This window comes from Borostomias antarcticus (genome assembly GCF_949987555.1).
Source record: "Borostomias antarcticus genome assembly, chromosome: 14".
Taxonomy (NCBI): Eukaryota; Metazoa; Chordata; class Actinopteri; order Stomiiformes; family Stomiidae; genus Borostomias; species Borostomias antarcticus.
In genome coordinates this window covers 6,949,921-6,971,058 of record NC_140247.1, presented here as the reverse complement: position 1 = coordinate 6,971,058, position 21,138 = coordinate 6,949,921, and the positions used below count along the sequence as shown (strand labels likewise).

Genomic DNA, 21,138 nt, shown 5'->3' with positions numbered 1-21,138 from the left:
CTGACCCGACCTCGTCTGCCAAGACTCGTCACTAACAGGCTGCAGAGTTCCATCGCTGTAATGTATATTTCTAAGCATGGCAATGTATGTATTCAAACGTCAACATACCAATCAGAAGAAACAAGAATTCATCCATATCCACAATATGTACCAAGTTATATATTCTTCATGCAGGTCATCTTATCAGTGCCCATTCGCCACACAAAATTAATCAAATTCCTCAAATGTTATTTAATTTCATACAAGGTACTGATTACAAGTGTGATTTTTCAAGTAATCTAGTATAGTAATACAAAAATACATAAATGTCATGAGTATTTTACACAGAGCCAATGAATCAGTACCCCACAAACACAGGTAGTTATTCCTTTTATTAAAAAAAAAAAAAAAAAAAAAAGTTGACAAATGTAATCAAAACATTGTACATTTTTTTTCTGGCTAGTTTAAGGGCAGCCCTGTCTGCTGCCAGTCTGAAGCAGCTAACTGGCGATGTGAGATGGACACAGCACCTGGACGGAAGTCAACACCTCCCCACTGTAAAGTTGGCAGCATCAGAAGTCTCTGGCGCTCCTGTCCCGTTCCCATGCGTGGGTCCAGACGTTCCACACGCAGAGCAGAACGGGACATGGCTGACTGTCTCGTGCTTGGCTGAACAGTCTGTCTAGGTATCTAGGGTTAGTCACTTAAGACGAGTTTCATCCCAAAAAATGTCATATACTCGGCCGCAAGCGGCTACGGAAGTGGAGACTCCATCCGGTTCTGGATCCCCTCCCCTTCCTATAGGAGCTATCAAGAGAAGGTTCAACAGATCGCTCGCCAGGAACATATGTGGTTTCTGGGAGGCAACAGGTCTGTGTAAGAGACTAGCTAGGGTGTGCTACGGCTCCGGGCCTCCAGAGGGAGACAGAGGCCTGACCGACCGTGACTGGAGACGGTGAAGTGCTGCTCAGAACTGCTCTGACAGGCGACTGGCCTCTAAACAGAAACCATAATGATAAAGATACATACACAGCTAGACCGTAGAAAAGAACAGGAAACAGATAGAAGGGGGAGGAGGAAGAAGAACAATCTGCTCCCTCAGATCTCAACATCACTCTCTTTGTCGTTGTCGTGGTCACCGTCGTAGAACTCATTGGCTGCCTCTGGCCTGTGGAGTGACATCATCAATCAGCTCCACTAGTCACAATCACACTCTCAAAGAGTACCCTACTGATACCATTATAAACCTTGTGTTATAAACGTGTGTGTGTGTGTGTGTGTTAACCTGGAGTAGTTGTCCTCCGAGCCCCTCTCGTCGGGGTCCCCCTCGTCCGTGCGTTCGTAGTTCAGGCAGTCAGACGGAACGTCGTGGATCTGCACGCTGGGGGCGTGGTTCAACATCTTCAGGTTCTCAAAGACCGTCTGACGAATCTGCTCCAGGTACTACACACACACACACACAAAGATGCACACACACGCAGACACACACGCACGCACGCACACACAGGGAGAGACACATTTACAAAGACACAAGTGCATGAGAAATGTTGTTGAAAGGCTGGTTTGGTAAAGCAGGGCTCTTGGGGGTGGTGGCGGTGGTGATGTCATACCTGCCTGGAGTTCTGGTTCTCTATCCGGGTGCTGACGTCGGGGTGGAGCGTGAAGTCAGGAGCGAAATACTCAAAATACTCTGGAGGAGAAAGATGATCACCACGCCACATTTAGACTGGACTCAACAACACGCAATAGCGTAGGCAGGAAGGACTTCTTCACCAGTGTGTGCGTGTGTGTGTGTGCGTGTGTTAGGGCTGCTCGATTAATCGGATTTGAATCTAGATTAAGATCTGGGCTGTCAACGATCATTAAAACAAAAATAATCGCCATAAAACGATTTTGCACAAATCAAGTGCACCCTACACTGCAGAGCTATACTGTCTCCCATGGGAGAAATGTATCTAATCCAAAGAACATTGTTAAAAAGAAAATCAAGTCAACATTTAATAAATTAATTGTTATCAAAGTCAATGTATAATTTGATATGTTAAGAAAATATTAAAACTTTATTAAAAAAAAAAAAATTCAATGAATAATCCTGTTAAATAATCGTGATCTCAATATCAATCGAAATAATCGTGATTATGATTTTTGCCATAATCGAGCAGCCCTAGCGTGTGTGTGTGTGTGTGTGTGTGTGTGTGTGTGTGTGTGTGTGTGCGTCTGTGAAGGCAGGGAGGACCCACCGCTGTACGGTAGCTCATCACTGATGGATTCGTCTACCAGGAGAGACGTCTCGTAGGTCCTGGGACACGGAGAGAACAGCGCTTCAGTGTGTGGTAACGCAGTGAGAAACCATGCTGGCTCCAGTCTTTAACACCAGGCAGGGCTGGGAAACCCAACAGAACCCCCGGCCCGACCCAGAGCTCCACTCACCAGCACCGGGCCACGTTCCTCACTGTGTAGCCTCCTCCTCCCAGAACCAGCAGAGGGATCTTAAAGCTCTTCACAAACTCCACACATTCCCTGCAGGACGGACGGACGGACAGACAGACGGACGGACGGACGGACGGACGGACGGACGGACAGACAGACAGACAGACAGACAGACAGACAGACAGACAGACAGACAGACAGACAGACAGACAGACAGACAGACAGACAGACAGACAGACAGACAGACAGACAGACAGACAGACAGTTTTGATGAAACCTGCTCCATCCTAAGGGTGTGCTTCTGTTCTGTAGCCCTAGGTGGCAGTATAACCCACAATGACTGAATAAAGACTGCTAGGCTGCAGGACTACGGTCATCTAAACAGGGTTAAAGTAACGGTCAGCTGGACATGGGAGGAGGAACGGTCAGTTGGACATGGTAAGAGGAACGGTCAGCTGGACATGGTAAGAGGAACGGTCAGTTGGACATGGTAAGAGGAACGGTCAGTTGGACATGGTAAGAGGAACGGTCAGTTGGACATGGTAGGAGGAACGGTCAGTTGGACATGGTAGGAGGAACGGTCAGTTGGACATGGTAGGAGGAACGGTCAGTTGGACATGGGAGGAGGAACGGTCAGTTGGACATGGTAGGAGGAACGGTCAGTTGGACATGGGAGGAGATGTCCAGGCGTCTTACCCGTGTCCTCGTATGCTGAGGTTGAAGCAGCCCAGTCTGTCACAGCCCAGAGAGTCAGCTCCGCACTGCAGACAACCGGAGCAGGACAGTCAGCACACACACTCCCCACACACACACACACTCCCCACACACACACACACACTCCCCACACACACACACTTCCCACACACACACACTCCCCACACACACACACTCCCCCCACACACACACACTCCCCACACACACACACACTCCCCACACACGCATACAGTCCCAACACACACACACACACACACACACACACACACACATACACATCCCACAGACATGCAGGCACAGTCGCACACACACAAGTTATTGTGTGTGTGTGTGTGTGTGTGTGCGTGTGTTCAGGACCCACCTGTAGGACGATGCAGGTGGGCTGGTAGAAGTCGACCACCTGTTTGATGACTGGCTGGAACAGCTGTCTGTAACCTGGCAACACACACGATACAATGATTGACATCAGGTCAGAATAAATATGAGTTTTACAGGCCGAACACTGTCTGCTCTTGATGCATATCTGTTCAGAGCCCTCGTCTCGGACGCTCTCTGATTGGCCAGCTGGTCTAACGGCTGGGTGCGGATGTCAACAGGTTGGGGAGGGATGGACCAACCTCTGCTCCGCTGAGCAGAGATCAGAGGAGAAGCAGGAAGTAGGAAGCAGACTCACTCTGATCATCGATGCCGTCCCTCAGAGGAACGTTCAGACAGTAGTACCGCCCGCTCTCTGCCCCCACCTCATACATGTCACCTGGAGGTGTAGCGCACACACACACGCACACACACGCACACACACGCACAGACGTTGCAGTGAGGGACAGTCTACTGTATATAGCCATTGAGAGAAAGACTGTCTGTTAAACGGTATAATCAGACAGTTAACCCTGAAAGTCTGTTATAATGCGTTATAATGGCACAACGACAACACTAGCAGTATCTCACCTGTCCCGGGGAAGAAGTAGTTCCCGTACTTGTGGAATGATACAGTCATGACGCGGTCGGTCAGGTAGAAGGCCTCCTGCACACCGTCGCCATGGTGAATGTCTATGTCTATGTACAGTACTCGTGGGTGGTATCTATGGAAACAGAGGTGAGGAGGACATCAACAACATGTCCCTCTAATATGAAACACACTCCAGGATAGCTCTCATAGTGCTACACTATGCATGTGTGTATGTGTGTGTGTATGTATGTGTGTATTAGGGATGGGACATGATCTTCGAAAAATCAAATAGTCATTCAATTATTAAAATCGATTTTATAATTTGATAATCGTTTGTTCATCTTGTCTTATAAAAGAACTAGTTGCCTTGTTTTTCGCGGCGCGAGACTCTGCGTGACGAGAGAGAAAAGCACGCGCGGAAGACAGTTTTGAGTACTGTAATCTAGGATAAGTAGTAGGCGTCCGCGGCAGGACTTATCGTCAATAGACTGCGCACCTGTCTCCATCCCGACCATGTCCATATGCTCATATTTCTAAATAAAAATATGAAGAAATGGGATAGGCCCTATTGGACGGAAAAGTCGCTCAGACTTTTCGAAGAAAAATCGATTTTTGCCCAGCGATTTTCGAATAGCAGATTTGCCAGAAAGTCCCATCCCTAGTGTGTATGTGTGTGTGTCTTACTTAAGCAGCTCCAGTATACTGATGACGATGTCATTCACGTAGCAGAACCCAGAGGCCTACAGACACACAGGAGATGACATCTCTTCAGGAACAAGGTTTTGTATGAATATTAGAACGGTTATAGCTGAGGGGTCAGGGGTCAGCTAGGCCTCACCTCAAACTTCTTGGCATGGTGGAGCCCTCCAGCCCAGTTGATGGCTATGTCACATATCTGGGGGACAACACGGTTCACAGTCATCAGCTCATAGGACAACACAGCGCTGCAGCGCATTCCTGTTCAGATTCAAAACTGGTCCTGACTGGGAAGAAAACAGGCTGAGATGGCAAATGGCAAAAAGAAAGAACCTTTACTGTATATAATAGGCAGGTCTATTAACCGCAAATTATTTACAATGACAGCAAAAAAAAAAACACTGATATTATGTCCATTGACCTTCACCACTGTGGGATAACACCTACAGTGTGTGCATGTGTGTATATGTATGTGTGTATGTGTGTGTGTGTGTGTGTGTGTGTGTGTGTGTGTGTATGTGTGTGTGTGTGTGTGCTGGTGGGTGTGTGAGTGTGTGTTATGGATATGCGCGGAAAGCGGTTTATGCGACTTCTGCTAGTCGGTTAAGATATATTAGTCGGTTCAACTTAATATAATATAATTAGAAAAGATTTATACAAATATTTACATAGATTAAAGTCACCTCACTCAGTGCACAGGTGTATAGGGTAGGGTTATTGTCACACTATGTCGTTTGCACCTGGCAGGCGGACGATCACAAAGCCAGCGCGTGAGTAGGCTCCCTCTTCATATGCATGTTCCTACTGTTGCAGTCTTTCACAAACCAGTGGCTATTTTCACAAATGTTCATGTGAGCACACTTTAGTGGCACCGTGCTTGTGCACCCCTGACCATTGCATAGTTACCGTATGTTAAATTACTATTAAGACCGCGGATGTCATTGTGAAGCCATATTTAGTCAAACACTGGTCCACAGAAAAACACATATACTGTAGGATGTAAAACAGTGCAAATCAAAATAAGTCAAAATACATAATAGGCCTACAGGTCTTTCTTTGGAGAGGAGGACGATGCCGTCAACTCAAGATGAGCTGGAGCGATACTGGACTGAACCGCGTATCCCACCGAGCGGAGGAGGCGCAGGAAGGCCCAGCGCTTCCCCAGGCTGCTCCACCTGTGTGCCTGTCTCTCCAGCGCTTCCCCAGGCTGCTCCACCTGTGTGCCTGTCTCTCCAGCGCTTCCCCAGGCTGCTCCACCTGTGTGCCTGTCTCTCCAGCGCGTCCCCAGGCTGCTCCACCTGTGTGCCTGTCTCTCCAGCGCGTCCCCAGGCTGCTCCACCTGTGTGCCTGTCTCTCCAGCGCGTCCCCAGGCTGCTCCACCTGTGTGCCTGTCTCTCCAGCGCTTCCCCAGGCTGCTCCACCTGTGTGCCTGTCTCTCCAGCGCGTCCCCAGGCTGCTCCACCTGTGTGCCTGTCTCTCCAGCGCGTCCCCAGGCTGCTCCACCTGTGTGCCTGTCTCTCCAGCGCGTCCCCAGGCTGCTCCACCTGTGTGCCTGTCTCTCCAGCGCTTCCCCAGGCTGCTCCACCTGTGTGCCTGTCTCTCCAGCGCTTCCCCAGGCTGCTCCACCTGTGTGCCTGTCTCTCCAGCGCGTCCCCAGGCTGCTCCACCTGTGTGCCTGTCTCTCCAGCGCGTCCCCAGGCTGCTCCACCTGTGTGCCTGTCTCTCCAGCGCGTCCCCAGGCTGCTCCACCTGTGTGCCTGTCTCTCCAGCGCTTCCCCAGGCTGCTCCACCTGTGTGCCTGTCTCTCCAGCGCTTCCCCAGGCTGCTCCACCTGTGTGCCTGTCTCTCCAGCGCTTCCCCAGGCTGCTCCACCTGTGTGCCTGTCTCTCCAGCGCTTCCCCAGGCTGCTCCACCTGTGTGCCTGTCTCTCCATCGCTTCCCCAGGCTGCTCCACCTGTGTGCCTGTCTCTCCAGCGCTTCCCCAGGCTGCTCCACCTGTGTGCCTGTCTCTCCAGCGCTTCCCCAGGCTGCTCCACCTGTGTGCCTGTCTCTCCAGCGCTTCCCCAGGCTGCTCCACCTGTGTGCCTGTCTCTCCAGCGCTTCCCCAGGCTGCTCCACCTGTGTGCCTGTCTCTCTCTCTTTTGCAGGGCGGTAATTTAAAAGCTGCAGGCCTTATTGTGAATCGCCTCGGGTCCCGTTTGTCACCAGACCACGATGACATGTTGATTTCTCTGAACAAGAATGTATGGTCTGAGGAGGCCTAACTCTGGTCCATGCCACAGGCTATAGGTCCAATCATGCTGTGCGCTGTCATGAGCCGATACCAACGTTTTATTTCAGCTGAAATGGAACCATTTTTTTTCAGTATCAACGCTTAGGCCAGCCTATACCAGGCCTAACGAACATGGTCAATGGACTGCACTGATATAGTGCCTTTATCCAAAGCGCTTTACAATGAAGGGCTCTCATTCACACATTCACACACCAATGACGGCAGCTGCAATGCAAGGTGCTAGCCTGCTCATTGGGAGCACTTTGGGGTTCAGTGTCTTGCCCAAAGACACTTCAACAAGTGGACAGGAGGAGCCGTGATTCAAACCACCGACCCTACGATCACTGGACCCTAAGATCACTGGACGATACGATCACTAGACGATACGATCACTGGACCCTATGATCACTGAACCATACGATCACTGGACCCTACGATCACTGGACCATACGATCACTGGACCATACGATCACTGAACCATACGATCACTGGACCCTACGATCACTGAACCGTACGATCACTGGACCCTACGATCACTGAACCATACGATCACTGGACCCTACGATCACTGAACCATACGATCACTGAACCATACGATCACTGAACCATACGATCACTGGACCGTACGATCACTGGACCCTACGATCACTGGACCCTACGATCACTGGACCATACGATCACTGGACGATACGATCACTGGACCCTACGATCACTGAACCCTACGATCACTGGACGATACGATCACTGGACCCTACGATCACTGAACCATACGATCACTGGACCATACGATCACTGGACCCTACGATCACTGGACCATACGATCACTGGACCCTACGATCACTGGACCGTACGATCACTGAACCCTACGATCACTGGACCCTACGATCACTGGACCCTACGATCACTGGACCGTACGATCACTGGACCCTACGATCACTGGACCATACGATCACTGGACCGTACGATCACTGGACCATACGATCACTGGACCCTACGATCACTGGACCCTACGATCACTGGACCCTACGATCACTGGACCGTACGATCACTGGACCCTACGATCACTGGACCATACGATCACTGGACCCTACGATCACTGGACCATACGATCACTGGACCCTACGATCACTGGGCCGTACGATCACTGGACGACCGCTATTCCTCCTGAGCCACAGCCGCCCTCAGCACTTTTGTACAATTTGTTTGCCTATTTTTTTGGCACAGTAAGCCAATTATCACAATGTATTTACACTGTTTTTACATTAGTCTTTGTGGGGGGTTTTTGTGGACCATTGTTGAATAAATTTGGCTCCAAAACATGTCCTCCGACATCCACGGTCTTTAATATTATATAGTAGTTTAACTGATGCTATTCAATGATCAGGGGTGCACATTGCCACTAAAGTGGGATCACATTTAACATTTGTGTAGGAAGCCCTAAATGTAGCCTAATCATTTGGTTTGTGAAAGTCAAGACTTGCTGGAAATCTGTACAAAAATATGACTTCCAAGAGCCAGCCTATTCATGAGCTCACTTTCACAGCATCATTGCCAAGTTGGAACGAACTCGGGAGGCAGATCATTAACTCAGCCAAATAGTTTAGACATTCCAACCAAGGGGTAATGACCTTGTGCTGTTAGTGAGCAACTGTCACAAAGTACACCCCATTTAAAACCAGCAAAAAAAGATGAAGAGCAAGTTACTTACAGCTCCGACTGTCCACATGTCGAAGTGTCCTTGAGCAAGACACCTAACCCCAAATTGCTCCCAATGAGCAGGTTAGCACCTTGCATGGCAGCTACCACCATGGTGTGTGAATGTGTGTGTGAAAGGGTGAATGAGAGGCCATTGTAAAGCGCTTTGAGTGCCGCTAAGGTGGAAAAGCGCTATATAAGTGCAGTCCATTTACCATTTACTTGTATAGCCTACCCTCTACGCAATGAGTGCAAATTGGCTGCCACTGAGTGGTTGGTTGGTTAGATAGATATTGTTATTATTATTATTATTATTATTATATGATTGCAGACACACAGGTCCATATAGAAAAAATACAATATGAGTTACACTAGTCGTATAGTTGGTTTCAAAACCACTGTGTAGTCATTAGTGAAAATAGTCACTGTGCACATCCCTAGTGTGTGTGTGTGTGTGTGTGTGTGTGTGTGTGTGTGTGTGTGTGTGTGTGTGTGTGCGTGTGTGTGTGTGTGTGTGTGTGTGTGTGTTACCTTGTGGTTGAGCTGTGTGGCTCCTTGTAGAGAGGCTCCTGTGTATCTGGAGCAGAACTCAAAAAGACCTGGGAACACAGGACTGACACAGGACATGTGTGTTAACCCCTCTCCCTCCCTCTCTCTCTCTCTCTCTCTCTCTCTCACTCACACACACTTGCAGAATATGTGATTGAATACAGACTCTCTCTCTCTCTCTCTCTCTCTCTCTCTCACTCTCTCACACACACACACACTTGCAGAATATGTGATTGAATACAGAGAACTAGAATGGAACATAGTAGATTCAACTAGAACAGAAAGTAAACGTTCTCTCACCAGTCGTCCCCTACGTTGAAGGTGTTGAGGCTCTTGGTGAAGCCCTGCATGTTGTTGGGGCTGACCTTCTGCAGGAAGTCGATGTACTCCTCAGAATGGAAACGACACATGTCGTGCTGTGATGCCTTGTAAGGCTTGAACACCTGGGAGACACACACACAAGAAAGGAGCATTATGAAAGCATATTATGTGTGAAAAATGTGGACTCCATTCTTGCACTCTTCATGCTGAGGTATCTAGGGCTAGGGTATCTAGGAATGGGGCTAGCAAAAAATATTTTTACTTTGTAAATTGATGGTTTCCTATGGTAGGCTACTTGGCAGCCTGATATAAAATCCATGATCCTACCATCATCTTCTTATAAAGGCCATAGTGGAGAACGAGGCTGTGCGTTAGGGACAGACGATGGGGCTTCATGGGGTGACCCGCACCTGGAGGACAGAGGAACACGTGATCAGAAAGCAGGACATGTTGAACTACAGTTATGAACGTCTTTGATGAAACAGAAGATAGTTGGGAAGTGACTGGTGATTGTGATAACGTTCATCATAAGACAACTAACGTTAGGCAAGGCAAGGCAAGTTTATTTATATAGCACATTTCAGCCACAGGGCAATTCAAGGTGCTTTACATGAGACATTAAAAGCATTAAAACAAAAAGCAAGACATTAAAGACATTTAAAACAAAAGGCAGGACAAATTAAAAGCATTAAAACAAAAAGCAAGTCATTATAGACATTTAAACAAAAAGCAGGACAAATAGAATACAGGAATAAAAGTCACAGTGCAGTATACTGATAAACATAGCTCCTCTTAGAAAGCAGTGGCAAAAATAAAAGTCTTCAGGCTTTAACGTGAGTGTTAAAGCCCAGTGAAGAAGAAGAAGAAGCTCATGTGAGCTACACACCGCCCACCCGCTGTTGATCAACTCAACTAATTGACGGGTGACTTGAGCAGAATCACTTTCCCTAAATGATCATGCTAATGGATGATAGGCGAGGTAATGCGCTTCAGCCGCAGAGTTACAAATAACGTGAGCCTTGTTAGAGTTAGTTAGCTAGCTAGCTAACGTGGTGGTTAGATAACATGCAAGCTACTTGAGCTAGCTGGACAGGTAGCCTAGCATAGCTAGCCCACTCGCTGGCTTCTTCGCTCTCATTTTGAAACCCATCTCACCATAATGAAAGTTCCCCACGTCAGGGTCATAGAAATACGCTGTCCTACTGGTCATTGCGAAGGCGCCCTATGGGAATATATCCGTAATAGAAGTATTTGCTTGCTTCCAGCTATAAAATGTTGGTGTCTTTCCTTCATTTAGCAAAGGGCCGCCATTGTAAACACCGAATGAAATGGACGTAATTGAACAGCGACGGTCGAGTTGAGGGAAAGGAGGGGACGGTGGGGAGCATCGTGTACTACCGGCTACAGCCGCTAGGGGGCGATCCGCCACACAGCTCACAGGCTGGGGATTTACATACGAGAAAATGAGATACAGAAAAGTAAATTGGTTAAAATAAGAAAGCAAATTACCCTTTATTTTGATTGATTGATTAAGAATGAATGTAGCTGAATTCAGGCAGACATAAGAATAGCCTATATTGTGAGTGATTTAGATACAATAATAATAACAATAATAATAACAATAATAATAACAACAATAATAACGAATAATAATAATAATAGGCTAGCTAATAATAACCACTGTTATTGTTTTATTATTGTTGTTATGATTTTTATATTGAAAAGTTGGCTATTTGTTCAACTACTGGACCTTTAAACAAGAATGTCTAAATAGGCCAATTCAGTGGATAAAGCTTCCCATACCATTTTCACATCACAACGGCACACACACTGTATATATAAAAACATCGCACACACATAACACTCTGTACACATACTGTATAGGCTACACTCATATCGCACACAACTTTGTAGGCTATAGCCTATTGACATTTGTATTTTACACTGTTCATTTGCACTGTCCTGTATTTGCACTGTCCCGTCTCTTCCTAATGTTGTCATTCAGTGTTATGAACCAACTGACCAAAACAAATTCCTATTATGTGTAAAAACTACCTGGAAAATAAAACTGATCCTGATCCTGATTCTGATCTGATTCGAGTAGCCTATTTGATGTGTTTATTCAAATGAATATGTGCAATTTTTTGCAGCTGTAAAGTGCCCCAATATATATATATATATATATATATCCTACATAAATACAGTATATATATATATATATATATATATATATACAGTTGATAAATGCTATATATATATATAAGGGCAAGGCAATAGCTGCACAGAAGCATTGGATTCTCCTGCCATCCGTACAGTCTATAGGCTAGTCCGCTCTGCCATCCGTGCAGTCTAGTCCGCATGGGAGCTCTACTCACTGGTTACACACGAAAACAAGTGCATCTCATCATCATCATCATCATCATCATGGTCTTAACAGCAGCATAAGCCGACCGACCTACGAGGATAACGTCGCGATCCGACTGGTCACTAATGATTGGTTATCAATGATTTTGAAAACGTGAGTAAATGGGTCTTTTGGCAGGTTTACTGATCTGAGTGACCGATGGGTCTTATGGACGTGGTGCTGGGTGCATATCAGCATACTCGACATGTAGAAAATGAACCAAATGAATTATGATGATCCGTTTTTGTACAGTGAAACGTAGAACCGTAGAATTAAATCATGTTTTAGTGACGGACAGTTTTTCCTCATTTGGCGCATGCGGTAAGGGAAATTATCAATAATGCAGTGCGACCGTTTTGTCTCAATTGGGGCTTTCTCTGTAGGCTATGCTCTCAGTACCTATGACTTGGTCAGACAGCCTCCTGAAGACTGGGATTAACGTGCATGTGAACGTGCATGTGATATCATTCTAATTCTCCAGGCCGATTGAAAATGCCAAGGGCAGATGTGTCGTCATGGTCACGCGCGGTGACCCTTAGGGAAGATGGAGTTGACCTGCGGGATGGTCGGGGTGTCCTCTGTCCCCTGTCCTCTGTCCTCTATCCTCCCTGTCCTCTGTCCTCCAACTGTCATGACTAGTTGTGCCTTTCTGTCAGTGACAGAAATAAAGTGAACCTGATTGTAGCCATTTAGTTGCTGATTGAGCATCCCTGACTGTTAATGTATGCAGGTAGCCTATGAATAAAAGTGTAATTACCAGTTAACGGTAGGCTAATTAAAATTATTATTGTTATAGGATAGTTAAACATCTACAATTTCTCATGAAAGTACAGTAGGGCACTCATTACTTTCATAGGAATATGTTATGAGATTGAAGTTGTTGGGGACGCTGCAGCTGCCATGGTGGAGAACTACAAAAATGGCTGGTCATTCAGAGTCCTCTTCCCTGGAGCATGCTGGGTCTCTTCAGGGAGACGGCCAGCACCAGCAGGTCTACTGAGACCCAGGTCACTCCACACGAAGGAGGTTATATTAATTACAGTGTTTGATATGGGGTGCCTCCCCTCCATCCACCTTACACCCTTGGGGCTACAGGCCAAGGATTCAGGCCGCTGGTTGCCCTGGCGGGTCCGGGGCTGTAGGTGTGCTGTAGGCCGGCTGGCCGTGTCTCTCTGGGAAAGCAGCAGAGCATGAGGAGAGAGGGAGGGGACCACAGAGGTCAGCTCATACTGCAGTAGGGCTCGAGTTCCTATAGGACTTCAAACATGGCGCGACACACACACACACACACATCCTATCAGGAGGTAAGGGTGGTCAGACTGTTATTGAATCCGATGGGCAGGCAAGCTATTCAATATGAATCAATCAACAATAGAATCAAATAACTTTGCTATTATTAGCAGCGCGGTGGGCGGGGGGGCATCATTATGATATGATGGTACTGTAGGATGCTCCTTCAGTCACACTACCAGATCCTGCACACACACAGCAGTGATGGATGTCATCAGTGTGTGTTCTCCAGTTGGAGGTCATGATAGTGCTGAGTCACTTCAGGTTCACATCTCTCTCTCTCACAGTTTCTGTCTGTGTAACAGCCTCATCCTCTGCACCCCCCCCCCCCACACACACACACACACAATCATAACATTTGTGCCTGAGAAAGGGAACAGCTGATGAGAGTGCATGAGAACAGACTTTTTTTTCTCTCGAGGGATAGAAAATGTTTTTACAGGGAACTCCTAGTGTGAGTATGTTTCTGTGTGTGTGTGTGTGTGTGTGTGTGTGTGTGTGTGTGTGTATGTCAGGGGCTCTGTGGTCATGTCATGGCCTCCCGGTTTGAGTTCGGCTGGGAAACAGACCACAGTCACATTGCTGCTGTAAACAGAAGCCTCCAAATTATCTGCCAGTAGTCTGTTTGAGAGAGAGAGTGTGTGTGTTTGAGAAACAGAGAGAGAGAGAGAGAGAAACAGGGTGTGGGGTTCTGCACGGGCAGATAAAAGTGTGTGTGTGTGAGCGAGCGCTGGTACAGCCGAAGCAGAGAGCAGGATTATCTCTGCTCACATCAGCTAAGATGGACCCTCAGAGGCCTGCCAGGCTCATCTCACACACACACACACACACACACACACCCATCAGCACTAATGCTGCTGAGAGGAGCAGGCTTCATGACGAGGCTGATAAGGTACAGTAGGACCCCCCACCCCCCGAAGGACCCCTGAAGATAAGGGAGAGCTACGCTAACTCCACTTCCATCTGTGTTTGTGTGATTGTGTGTGTGTGTGTGTGTGTGTGTGTGCACGTACGTGTGTGTACATGCTTGTGTGTGTGGGTGCGTGCTTGCGCGCACGCGTGTGTTGACCGTCCTCCAGGGCTGCTGTGGTACCGTTAGCAGGCAAGCGAAGCGTTGAGCACAGTCCTGAGGCGCTCGAGGAGAGGATATGACGGACCTGGACGCCCCCACAGGGGAGGAGCAACCCCCTTTCTACATAGTCTTCCTCCTGGTGTTCCTCTTCTTCGTCACGGGCCTGCTGGGCTTCCTGGTGTGCCACCTGCTGAAGAAGAAGGGTTACCACTGCCGTACCGGGGGTGAAGAGGAGGAGGAGGAGGAGGAGGACGTCGAGGAGAAGCTGCCGCTGCCTGACAACGGTGGGTCTCACGGCTAGGGGTTAGGGTCAGGCCAGGGAGGAGCCAATAAAGTAGAAGAGAAACTGATGGATGACATTGTGAAATACACCCACTTACATGTAGTGGAGAGGTTAGAACAGAACAGAACTGAGCAGAATAGAATAGAACCTGTTGGAAGAGAAGGCTGAGAGGAGGAGTTAGCAAACATGTCTAGTCTACTGCCACTATTATCCTATTGCTCTTACTACTCCTACAGTAAATGGACTGCACTTATATAGCGCTTTTCCACCTTAGCGGCACTCAAAGCGCTTTACAATGGCCTCTCATTCACCCATTCACACACCAATGGCGGCAGCTGCCATGCAAGGTGCTAACCTGCTCATTGGGAGCAATTTGGGGTTAGGTGTCTGGCTCAAGGACACTTCGACATGTGGACAGTCGGAGCTGGGATTCGAACTACTAACCCTTCGATCATTGAACGACCCTCTCTACCAACTGAGCTACAGCCGCCCCCAGTAGAGATAGTTACTGTACTTCTGCTGCTTATTATCACTACTCACTGACCCCACTCACCCCTCTGAATGAACTCTGGCCCTGCTGTTCTCATTCCAGACAAGCAGCACAAAAGGTAATAATAAATCTAATTTTCACTCTCTCCATCTCTCTCTCTCCCTCTCTCTCTCTGTCTCTCTCTACTGTGTCAGATGAGGAGGCGGAGGATAACCAGGATACAGTGGAGCAGATCCTCAAGTGCATCATCGAGAATGAAGGTGAGGAATCAGAACATTAAGCACCAGAGACGAGCCTGGCTGATACCCTGCATCTGGCTCTGAGAGACATCACATCAACTATTCAACATGAAATAGACCTGTGAGCTCTCTCTCCCCCACCAGCCAACATGGAGGCCTTCAAGGAGATGCTGGGAAACCAGAACATCTGTGAACGTCATGACCCCAGGTAGGAATGTGTTCTTAACCAGCTAGCCCAGATGAAGACATATTTCAGGAGAAATTTGCGTAATAAAAATGTGTTACAGTGTCACCCTGGGAGCACCCATGGGGCTGCTGTAGGATTATTAGAATTATTAGTGTCAGTATTGATATTATTATTGGCTCTGCGTCCGGCGACCGCAGGGGAGAAGCTATATATTTTCAGTCACGCGTGTTATTTAGTTAGTTAGTTAGTTAGTTTGTTCGTTATTTAGCAGGATTACACAAAAACGACAAGAGCCATTTTCATAAAACTCGGTGGAGGGGTGTAGCTTGGGCCAACTTAGAAGCCATTAAATTTGGGAGTGAATTAGAATCACTGGGCGGATACACACATTAAAAGAAAACAAAATATGGCTATACCATTTCCCTGCACTTCATCCTTATGTCTTCTGCCAGGTTTACTGTACCGCCCGGTGGCTCTTAAACTCAAATTAGCTTTAGATATCAACTTGGATATCAACTTTATTTATTTTCTGTTTAAGCAACCAATATTATCTTATGTTTCTATCCATGTAAAACAAAATAAAATCGGATTCATGAGAAACAAATCAGATAAACATTGTATTAGGAAAAGTTACATTTTCTTAGCCTGGATCCTATGGTATTACGTATAAATCGCTCCCTGAATCACTGAGCAGATACACAAATTGAGAACAAAACTTAGCCATTCCTTGGACCATTTCCATTCACTTTATGTCTGCTAAGGTGACCATACTGCCTGTTGGCTGAGTGGTTAAGCTCCTGCATTAGTAATCAGTCAACCTGGGTTTGAATCCCAATTAAGATTAATATAATTATTGGCATTAGTATAATTATTGGTATTAATATTAGTATCAGTACTGCTGTCATTATTATATATGGGCAGCTGTGGCTCAGAAGGTAGAGTGGTTCAATGATTGTAGGGTCGGTGATTCGAATCCCAGCTCACGTCCACATGTTGAAGTGTCCTTGGGCAAGACTCCATTGGTGTGTGAATGAGTGAATAGGAGGCCATTGTAAGCCTCTGTGTACTCTGAGACTTTGGGGGGGGGGGGGGGGTATTGTGTGGTGTTGCGCAGAGCTGGGGCAGCACCTGTTAGACCACTGCTGTGGGGTCTGGTTCTCTCAGCGGAGAACAGGTAAGGGTGGGGTTCTCTCACAGAGGACAGGTAGAGTTAGGGTGGGGTTCTCTCACAGAGGACAGGTAGAGTTAGGGTGGGGTTCTCTCACAGAGGACAGGTAGAGTTAGGGTGGAGTTCTCTCCCAGGAACACAGCACAATGCCACAAGTAGGTTTCAGTCAGACTGTATGGCTGCACGGCTCTACTCTGTATTCACTAAGGACTCTGTCTATTGTTGTGCCGGCTCTCCTGATACTGGCAACTCCTGATACTGGCACTTGCTACTACGTGTTGGTCAGTTCATTATGTCTGTTGTAGTGTGTGTGTGTGTGTGTGTGTGTGTGTGGGTGGGTGCGTGCGCGTGTGTGCGTATGTGTCGGGGAGGTAACTCACTCAACACTACATACACACACACACGCACACACGCACACACGCGCACGCACGCACGCACGCACGCACGCACACACACACACACACACACACACACACACACACACACACACACACACAAACAAAGACCTGAGGTGAGGTCCCACCCAGTCAGCGATAGTAAGAGAGACAACAGATCAAAGAGAGACAGAGAGACAACAGATCACCCTGGAGACTCATATTTCACAGAGAGAGTCTCAGTATGTGTGGGGTAGGAGAAGCTGCCACTACTAGAAACGGGCGGTTTGAGACGCATCCACTGAATGAGAGGAGAAGGATGGAGTTCCAATGCCAACGGTATGCTGCCAAAAAGTGAGAGGTTCTGTAAGTGAGGGGTAACTCTAGCCAGATGGACTAATGAAAAAGTCACAGGCAAAGCCTTTTCACAGTCTGTCACTGGCATATAAACTGCAACTTCTTCAAAATGTCTCCCACTCTGTCAAGCCAGACTTCTAGCTGAGTCTTTCTGCTGAGTCATGGTTGTCTGAATTGAACTAGCCATGATGCGTCAGTGTCTCCCTTCCAGGGAATGCAGGTTATTTAAATGGATGTGTCCTGTGGTCTCCTAGGAAAACATACGCTAGATTGACTGATAAATTGATGGTTGATTGGTTGACTTGTTAAATGAATGATTGGTTAATTGGTTGAGTGATTGATTGATTGCTTGGGTGGCTGACTGATTGATTGATTAACTGATTGCTTGCAGGCTGCTGCGTAAGGAGTCCCTGGGGAGCATCCCGACCCATCACCACACGGTGCACTCAGGCAGCGGCAACAACTCCTGCCACCTGTGCGTCCAGGGCCGGTCCAAGAAGGCCCGGCGCCGCAGCCGAGCGGCGCGCACCAAAACCCGGCCCGGAGAGCAGACGGTGTTCTCCGTGGGCAGGTGGGTCAGGTCGGAGCAGACTACTGGTCTTCTGGAGGATATGCAGCTGAGGTGGTTTGGAATTAGACCATCGGACCGGTGTTGTGTCGGTTCAGTGCCTCTCTGTATGTGATTGTTTGTACCTGTGTAGACTGCTCTGCCCGTTCTGTGCGTCCCCAGGTTCCGAGTGACCCACACAGACAAGAAACCCAGTCTCCAGGGCTCCTCCAACCTGCCAACTGCCGAGTCCGGCGACCAGCTCGACCAATCGGAACCCCTGGACAGCGAGAAGGGGGAGGGGTCCCACAGGAAGGAGGGCTTCAACCTGCGGAACATGTTCAAGGATGTGAAGCCAGAGTCGACCAATGGGGTGGTCCCTTCAGCCACGAAGAGGAAGAAGAGCTTGACCCTGTTCTCCCTGAGGAGGGGGAGTGACCCCCAGGGCCTAAAGGTCGCCAGGGCACCCCCACCCCCGGTGCTGGAGGAGCCAGACCCCACTGGGCCCGGGCAGACCTCAGCCCCCAGCCCTACCCCATCCCAAGCTCCTACACCCAGCCCCATCCTGGCTCCAGTCCCAGCCCCCTCGCCAAGCTCCAGCTCTGCCCACAGCACTACTCCACGCCAAACATCAACTCCTCCCCCTACCTCTGCCAAATCTCCAGCCCCTACACCTACTAAATCTCCAGCCCCGAACCCTAGCCCAGCCTCTGCTCGTAATCCCCCCCCTGCCCCCATCTCTACTCCTGGCACAGCCCCAGCCTCTACCCCTAGTCCTCTATCTGCCCGGAGCCCCGCCCCTTCCCCAGCCCCAGCCTCATCCCCTGCCAAAGCCCTTACCCCTACCAAATCCTTAGCCCCAACCCCAAGCCCTCCCTCTGCCCGAAGCCTCATCCCAACCTCCTCCCCAGCCCCAGCCTCTTCCCTAGCCCCAACGTCCACCAGAGTCTCCCCCAGCCTCACCAGAGCCTCAACCAGGGCAGGCAGCCCGGTCACCCCAGGGGTGCAGATGGACCAGGGGAGCCAGGGGGTCATGGGTGGGAGCCTGACCTCTGTCTCAGCTGGCTTGGCCTCCGCCAGAGCAGGGCCGGAGATGGGGAGGATCCAACAACAGAGCAGGCTAGGGTTCCCCCGGCCCCCCGGTCCCCTGGTCAGCCCCCTCCCCGTCTCCTCCGCCTCCTCCCCCCTGGACGCCTCCCCCTCCTCCCCCCCGGACGCCTCCCCCTCCTCCCCCCTGGCGGGGGGGGTGACCATCGTCAAGGCCAGCCCTGACAGCACCAGGGAGTTCTCTGTGGTACACATGGTGGAGCTGGAGTGGGAGGGGCCTAGCATGGTGAAGGAGGGGCTTACCTTGCAGGGGGAGGGGCTAGTGACACAGAAGGAAGTGGAACTTTCAGCAGGGAAGAAGCCAGCAACAACAGAGGAGCTTCCAGCGGCTCAGGGGGAGGGGCCTGCTACGACTACGGAGGAGGGGCCTGCAGCACTAAAGGAGGAGCCTAGGGATGAGATGGTGCAGATGGAGGACATCAGGGGCTGCAGGGTGAGTCAGGGGGAGGAGCCTGAGGAGCAGGAGAAGAGGAGGTCATTACACACTCAGCAGAACCAGTGGTGATACTAGGACTGACCTCACCACAGCTCATCTCACTGACAGCTCACTGCAGGAGAGGGAAGGAGGGGAGAGCTACTGCAGGATTGTAGAGGGGGGGGGGGGGGGGGGGGTGGAGGAAGAGGAGGAGGAAGTAGGACTAGCACCTTCTTCACTATGACCTGGCAGCATAAACGGATACAGCAATACAGCAGCAGCAGAGATGCTGGTCACACCAGAACCTTTCCAGTCTTCCAGAGACTGACTGAACCTGGTAGAAACCAGGCCTGGCTTTATAACAGGCTCACACTGGACCAGGACCAGGAGCAGGGCCATGACCAGGACCAGGGCTAGGATCCGGACCAGGGCTAGATCAGGACCAGGGCTAGGATCCGGACCAGGGCTAGATCCGGACCAGGGCTAGATCAGGACCAGGATTAGGACCAGGGCAAGCAAGGATGTGTATATGTATGTTTGGATGTGTAACAGTGGTCGTTCGGTCACTGGCACCTGACCCCCTGAGGAATCCAGCCTTCACCTCCAGCATCTGGCTCAGACCACAGACTCAGTCTGCTATTCCCCACAGACTCAGCTGCAGTACTGCTACTATACTCTACTATACTCAGCAGGGCTGCCATCCCTGGTCTACCTCCTCTCAGTACTACCACAGACTCTCTCTCTTTCACCGATTACACTCCAGAAAAGAATCAATCAATCAACCAATCAATCAATCAATCAATCAATCAAATATACTACTGTGTAAAAGAAACAACAGTAAATCATGTGATGTGTGTGATAATATATAGCCTATGGGTGTGTTTCAATGTAACTTGTCTATTCCTGCTCTATAACCTAACCAGGATCACGTCCACTAACCAGCCACCTCTGTGTAACCAACTCAGGTGTTTATCTATCTCTGTATTTATCTATCCATCTAAAACAACCTGTTGTGTTCCCTGGACGTGCTTATATGGACCCTGGATCAGCTAGCCCTAGCCCTGTGGTGGTCCACAGGACCATCTGTACAACCTGCTTCAGCACAGGAGAGACCGCTATCTTCAACGCATTGTTTATTGAAGACGGACAAACTGCAATACCAAAGGACTGGAAGTCATGAAGTCAGGCCTCTCTCTTTCTCAATGTTCTCACATCTGCATGTCAGCTGTCCCCAGCAGCCCTGTTTTCTCTGTCTCCCCCTGCTGGTCACAAGCACACCTCACACCCTCCAACGTCACCCAGTCCCACTTCTCTCCCTTGTATGCACATTCAGCTTTGCAGCTATGTGATATTATAGGCAGCGATATGGTAGCGATGGAGGACACCGAACTGCCGGTCTAGAGAACACTGCTGAGCCAAGAGTGGAGGAAGGCCCCTGGAGGAAGGCCCCTGGCTTGCTCTTGACTTGTTGAGGATAATGTGAACATCTTGGAGCCTCGGTCTCACCTGGTCTGGACTGTCCCCCTGGGCACCAGCATGCTCACACAGTGGAACGTTTCTCTGAACTGAATCTGACGAGCCTGATTTTCATGTGCGAACATGC

At 49.1% G+C, this 21,138-nt stretch overlaps 1 protein-coding gene across 2 annotated transcripts; it reads right to left on the bottom strand.

The window, feature by feature from the left end:
- Positions 1-443: 443 nt before the first annotated feature.
- hdac3 (histone deacetylase 3) lies at positions 444-10,908 on the bottom strand. 2 transcript variants are annotated; one of them, XM_084448362.1, is made up of 15 exons: positions 10,758-10,908; positions 9,930-10,012; positions 9,582-9,724; positions 9,264-9,345; positions 4,908-4,964; positions 4,754-4,809; positions 4,069-4,202; positions 3,797-3,877; positions 3,485-3,558; positions 3,106-3,170; positions 2,410-2,499; positions 2,220-2,278; positions 1,590-1,669; positions 1,265-1,422; positions 444-1,147 (listed from the first exon to the last, which is right to left on the bottom strand). In XM_084448362.1, exons 1-15 carry the CDS (start codon positions 10,810-10,812, stop codon positions 1,078-1,080), a joined length of 1,287 nt encoding a protein of 428 aa, XP_084304488.1. In that variant the 5' UTR covers positions 10,813-10,908; the 3' UTR covers positions 444-1,077. The 2 variants fall into 2 exon arrangements, with proteins under 2 accessions (XP_084304488.1, XP_084304489.1); XM_084448363.1 differs by lacking the exon at positions 10,758-10,908 and having other exon boundaries at positions 9,865-9,976.
- Between the last annotated feature and the right edge of the window lie 10,230 nt (positions 10,909-21,138).

Bases quoted from the DNA above. Each gene is read 5' to 3' on its own strand.
- hdac3 (XM_084448362.1), bottom strand. From the start codon at position 10,812: ATGACCAGTAGGACAGCGTATTTCTATGACCCTGACGTGGGGAACTTT. The intron at 4,203-4,753 runs GTAAGACACACA...CTGTTTCCATAG, and splicing joins AGTATACTGGAGCTGCTTAA to ATACCACCCACGAGTACTGT. The intron at 3,559-3,796 runs GTGAGTCTGCTT...GTGTGTTGCCAG, and splicing joins GGACGGCATCGATGATCAGA to GTTACAGACAGCTGTTCCAG.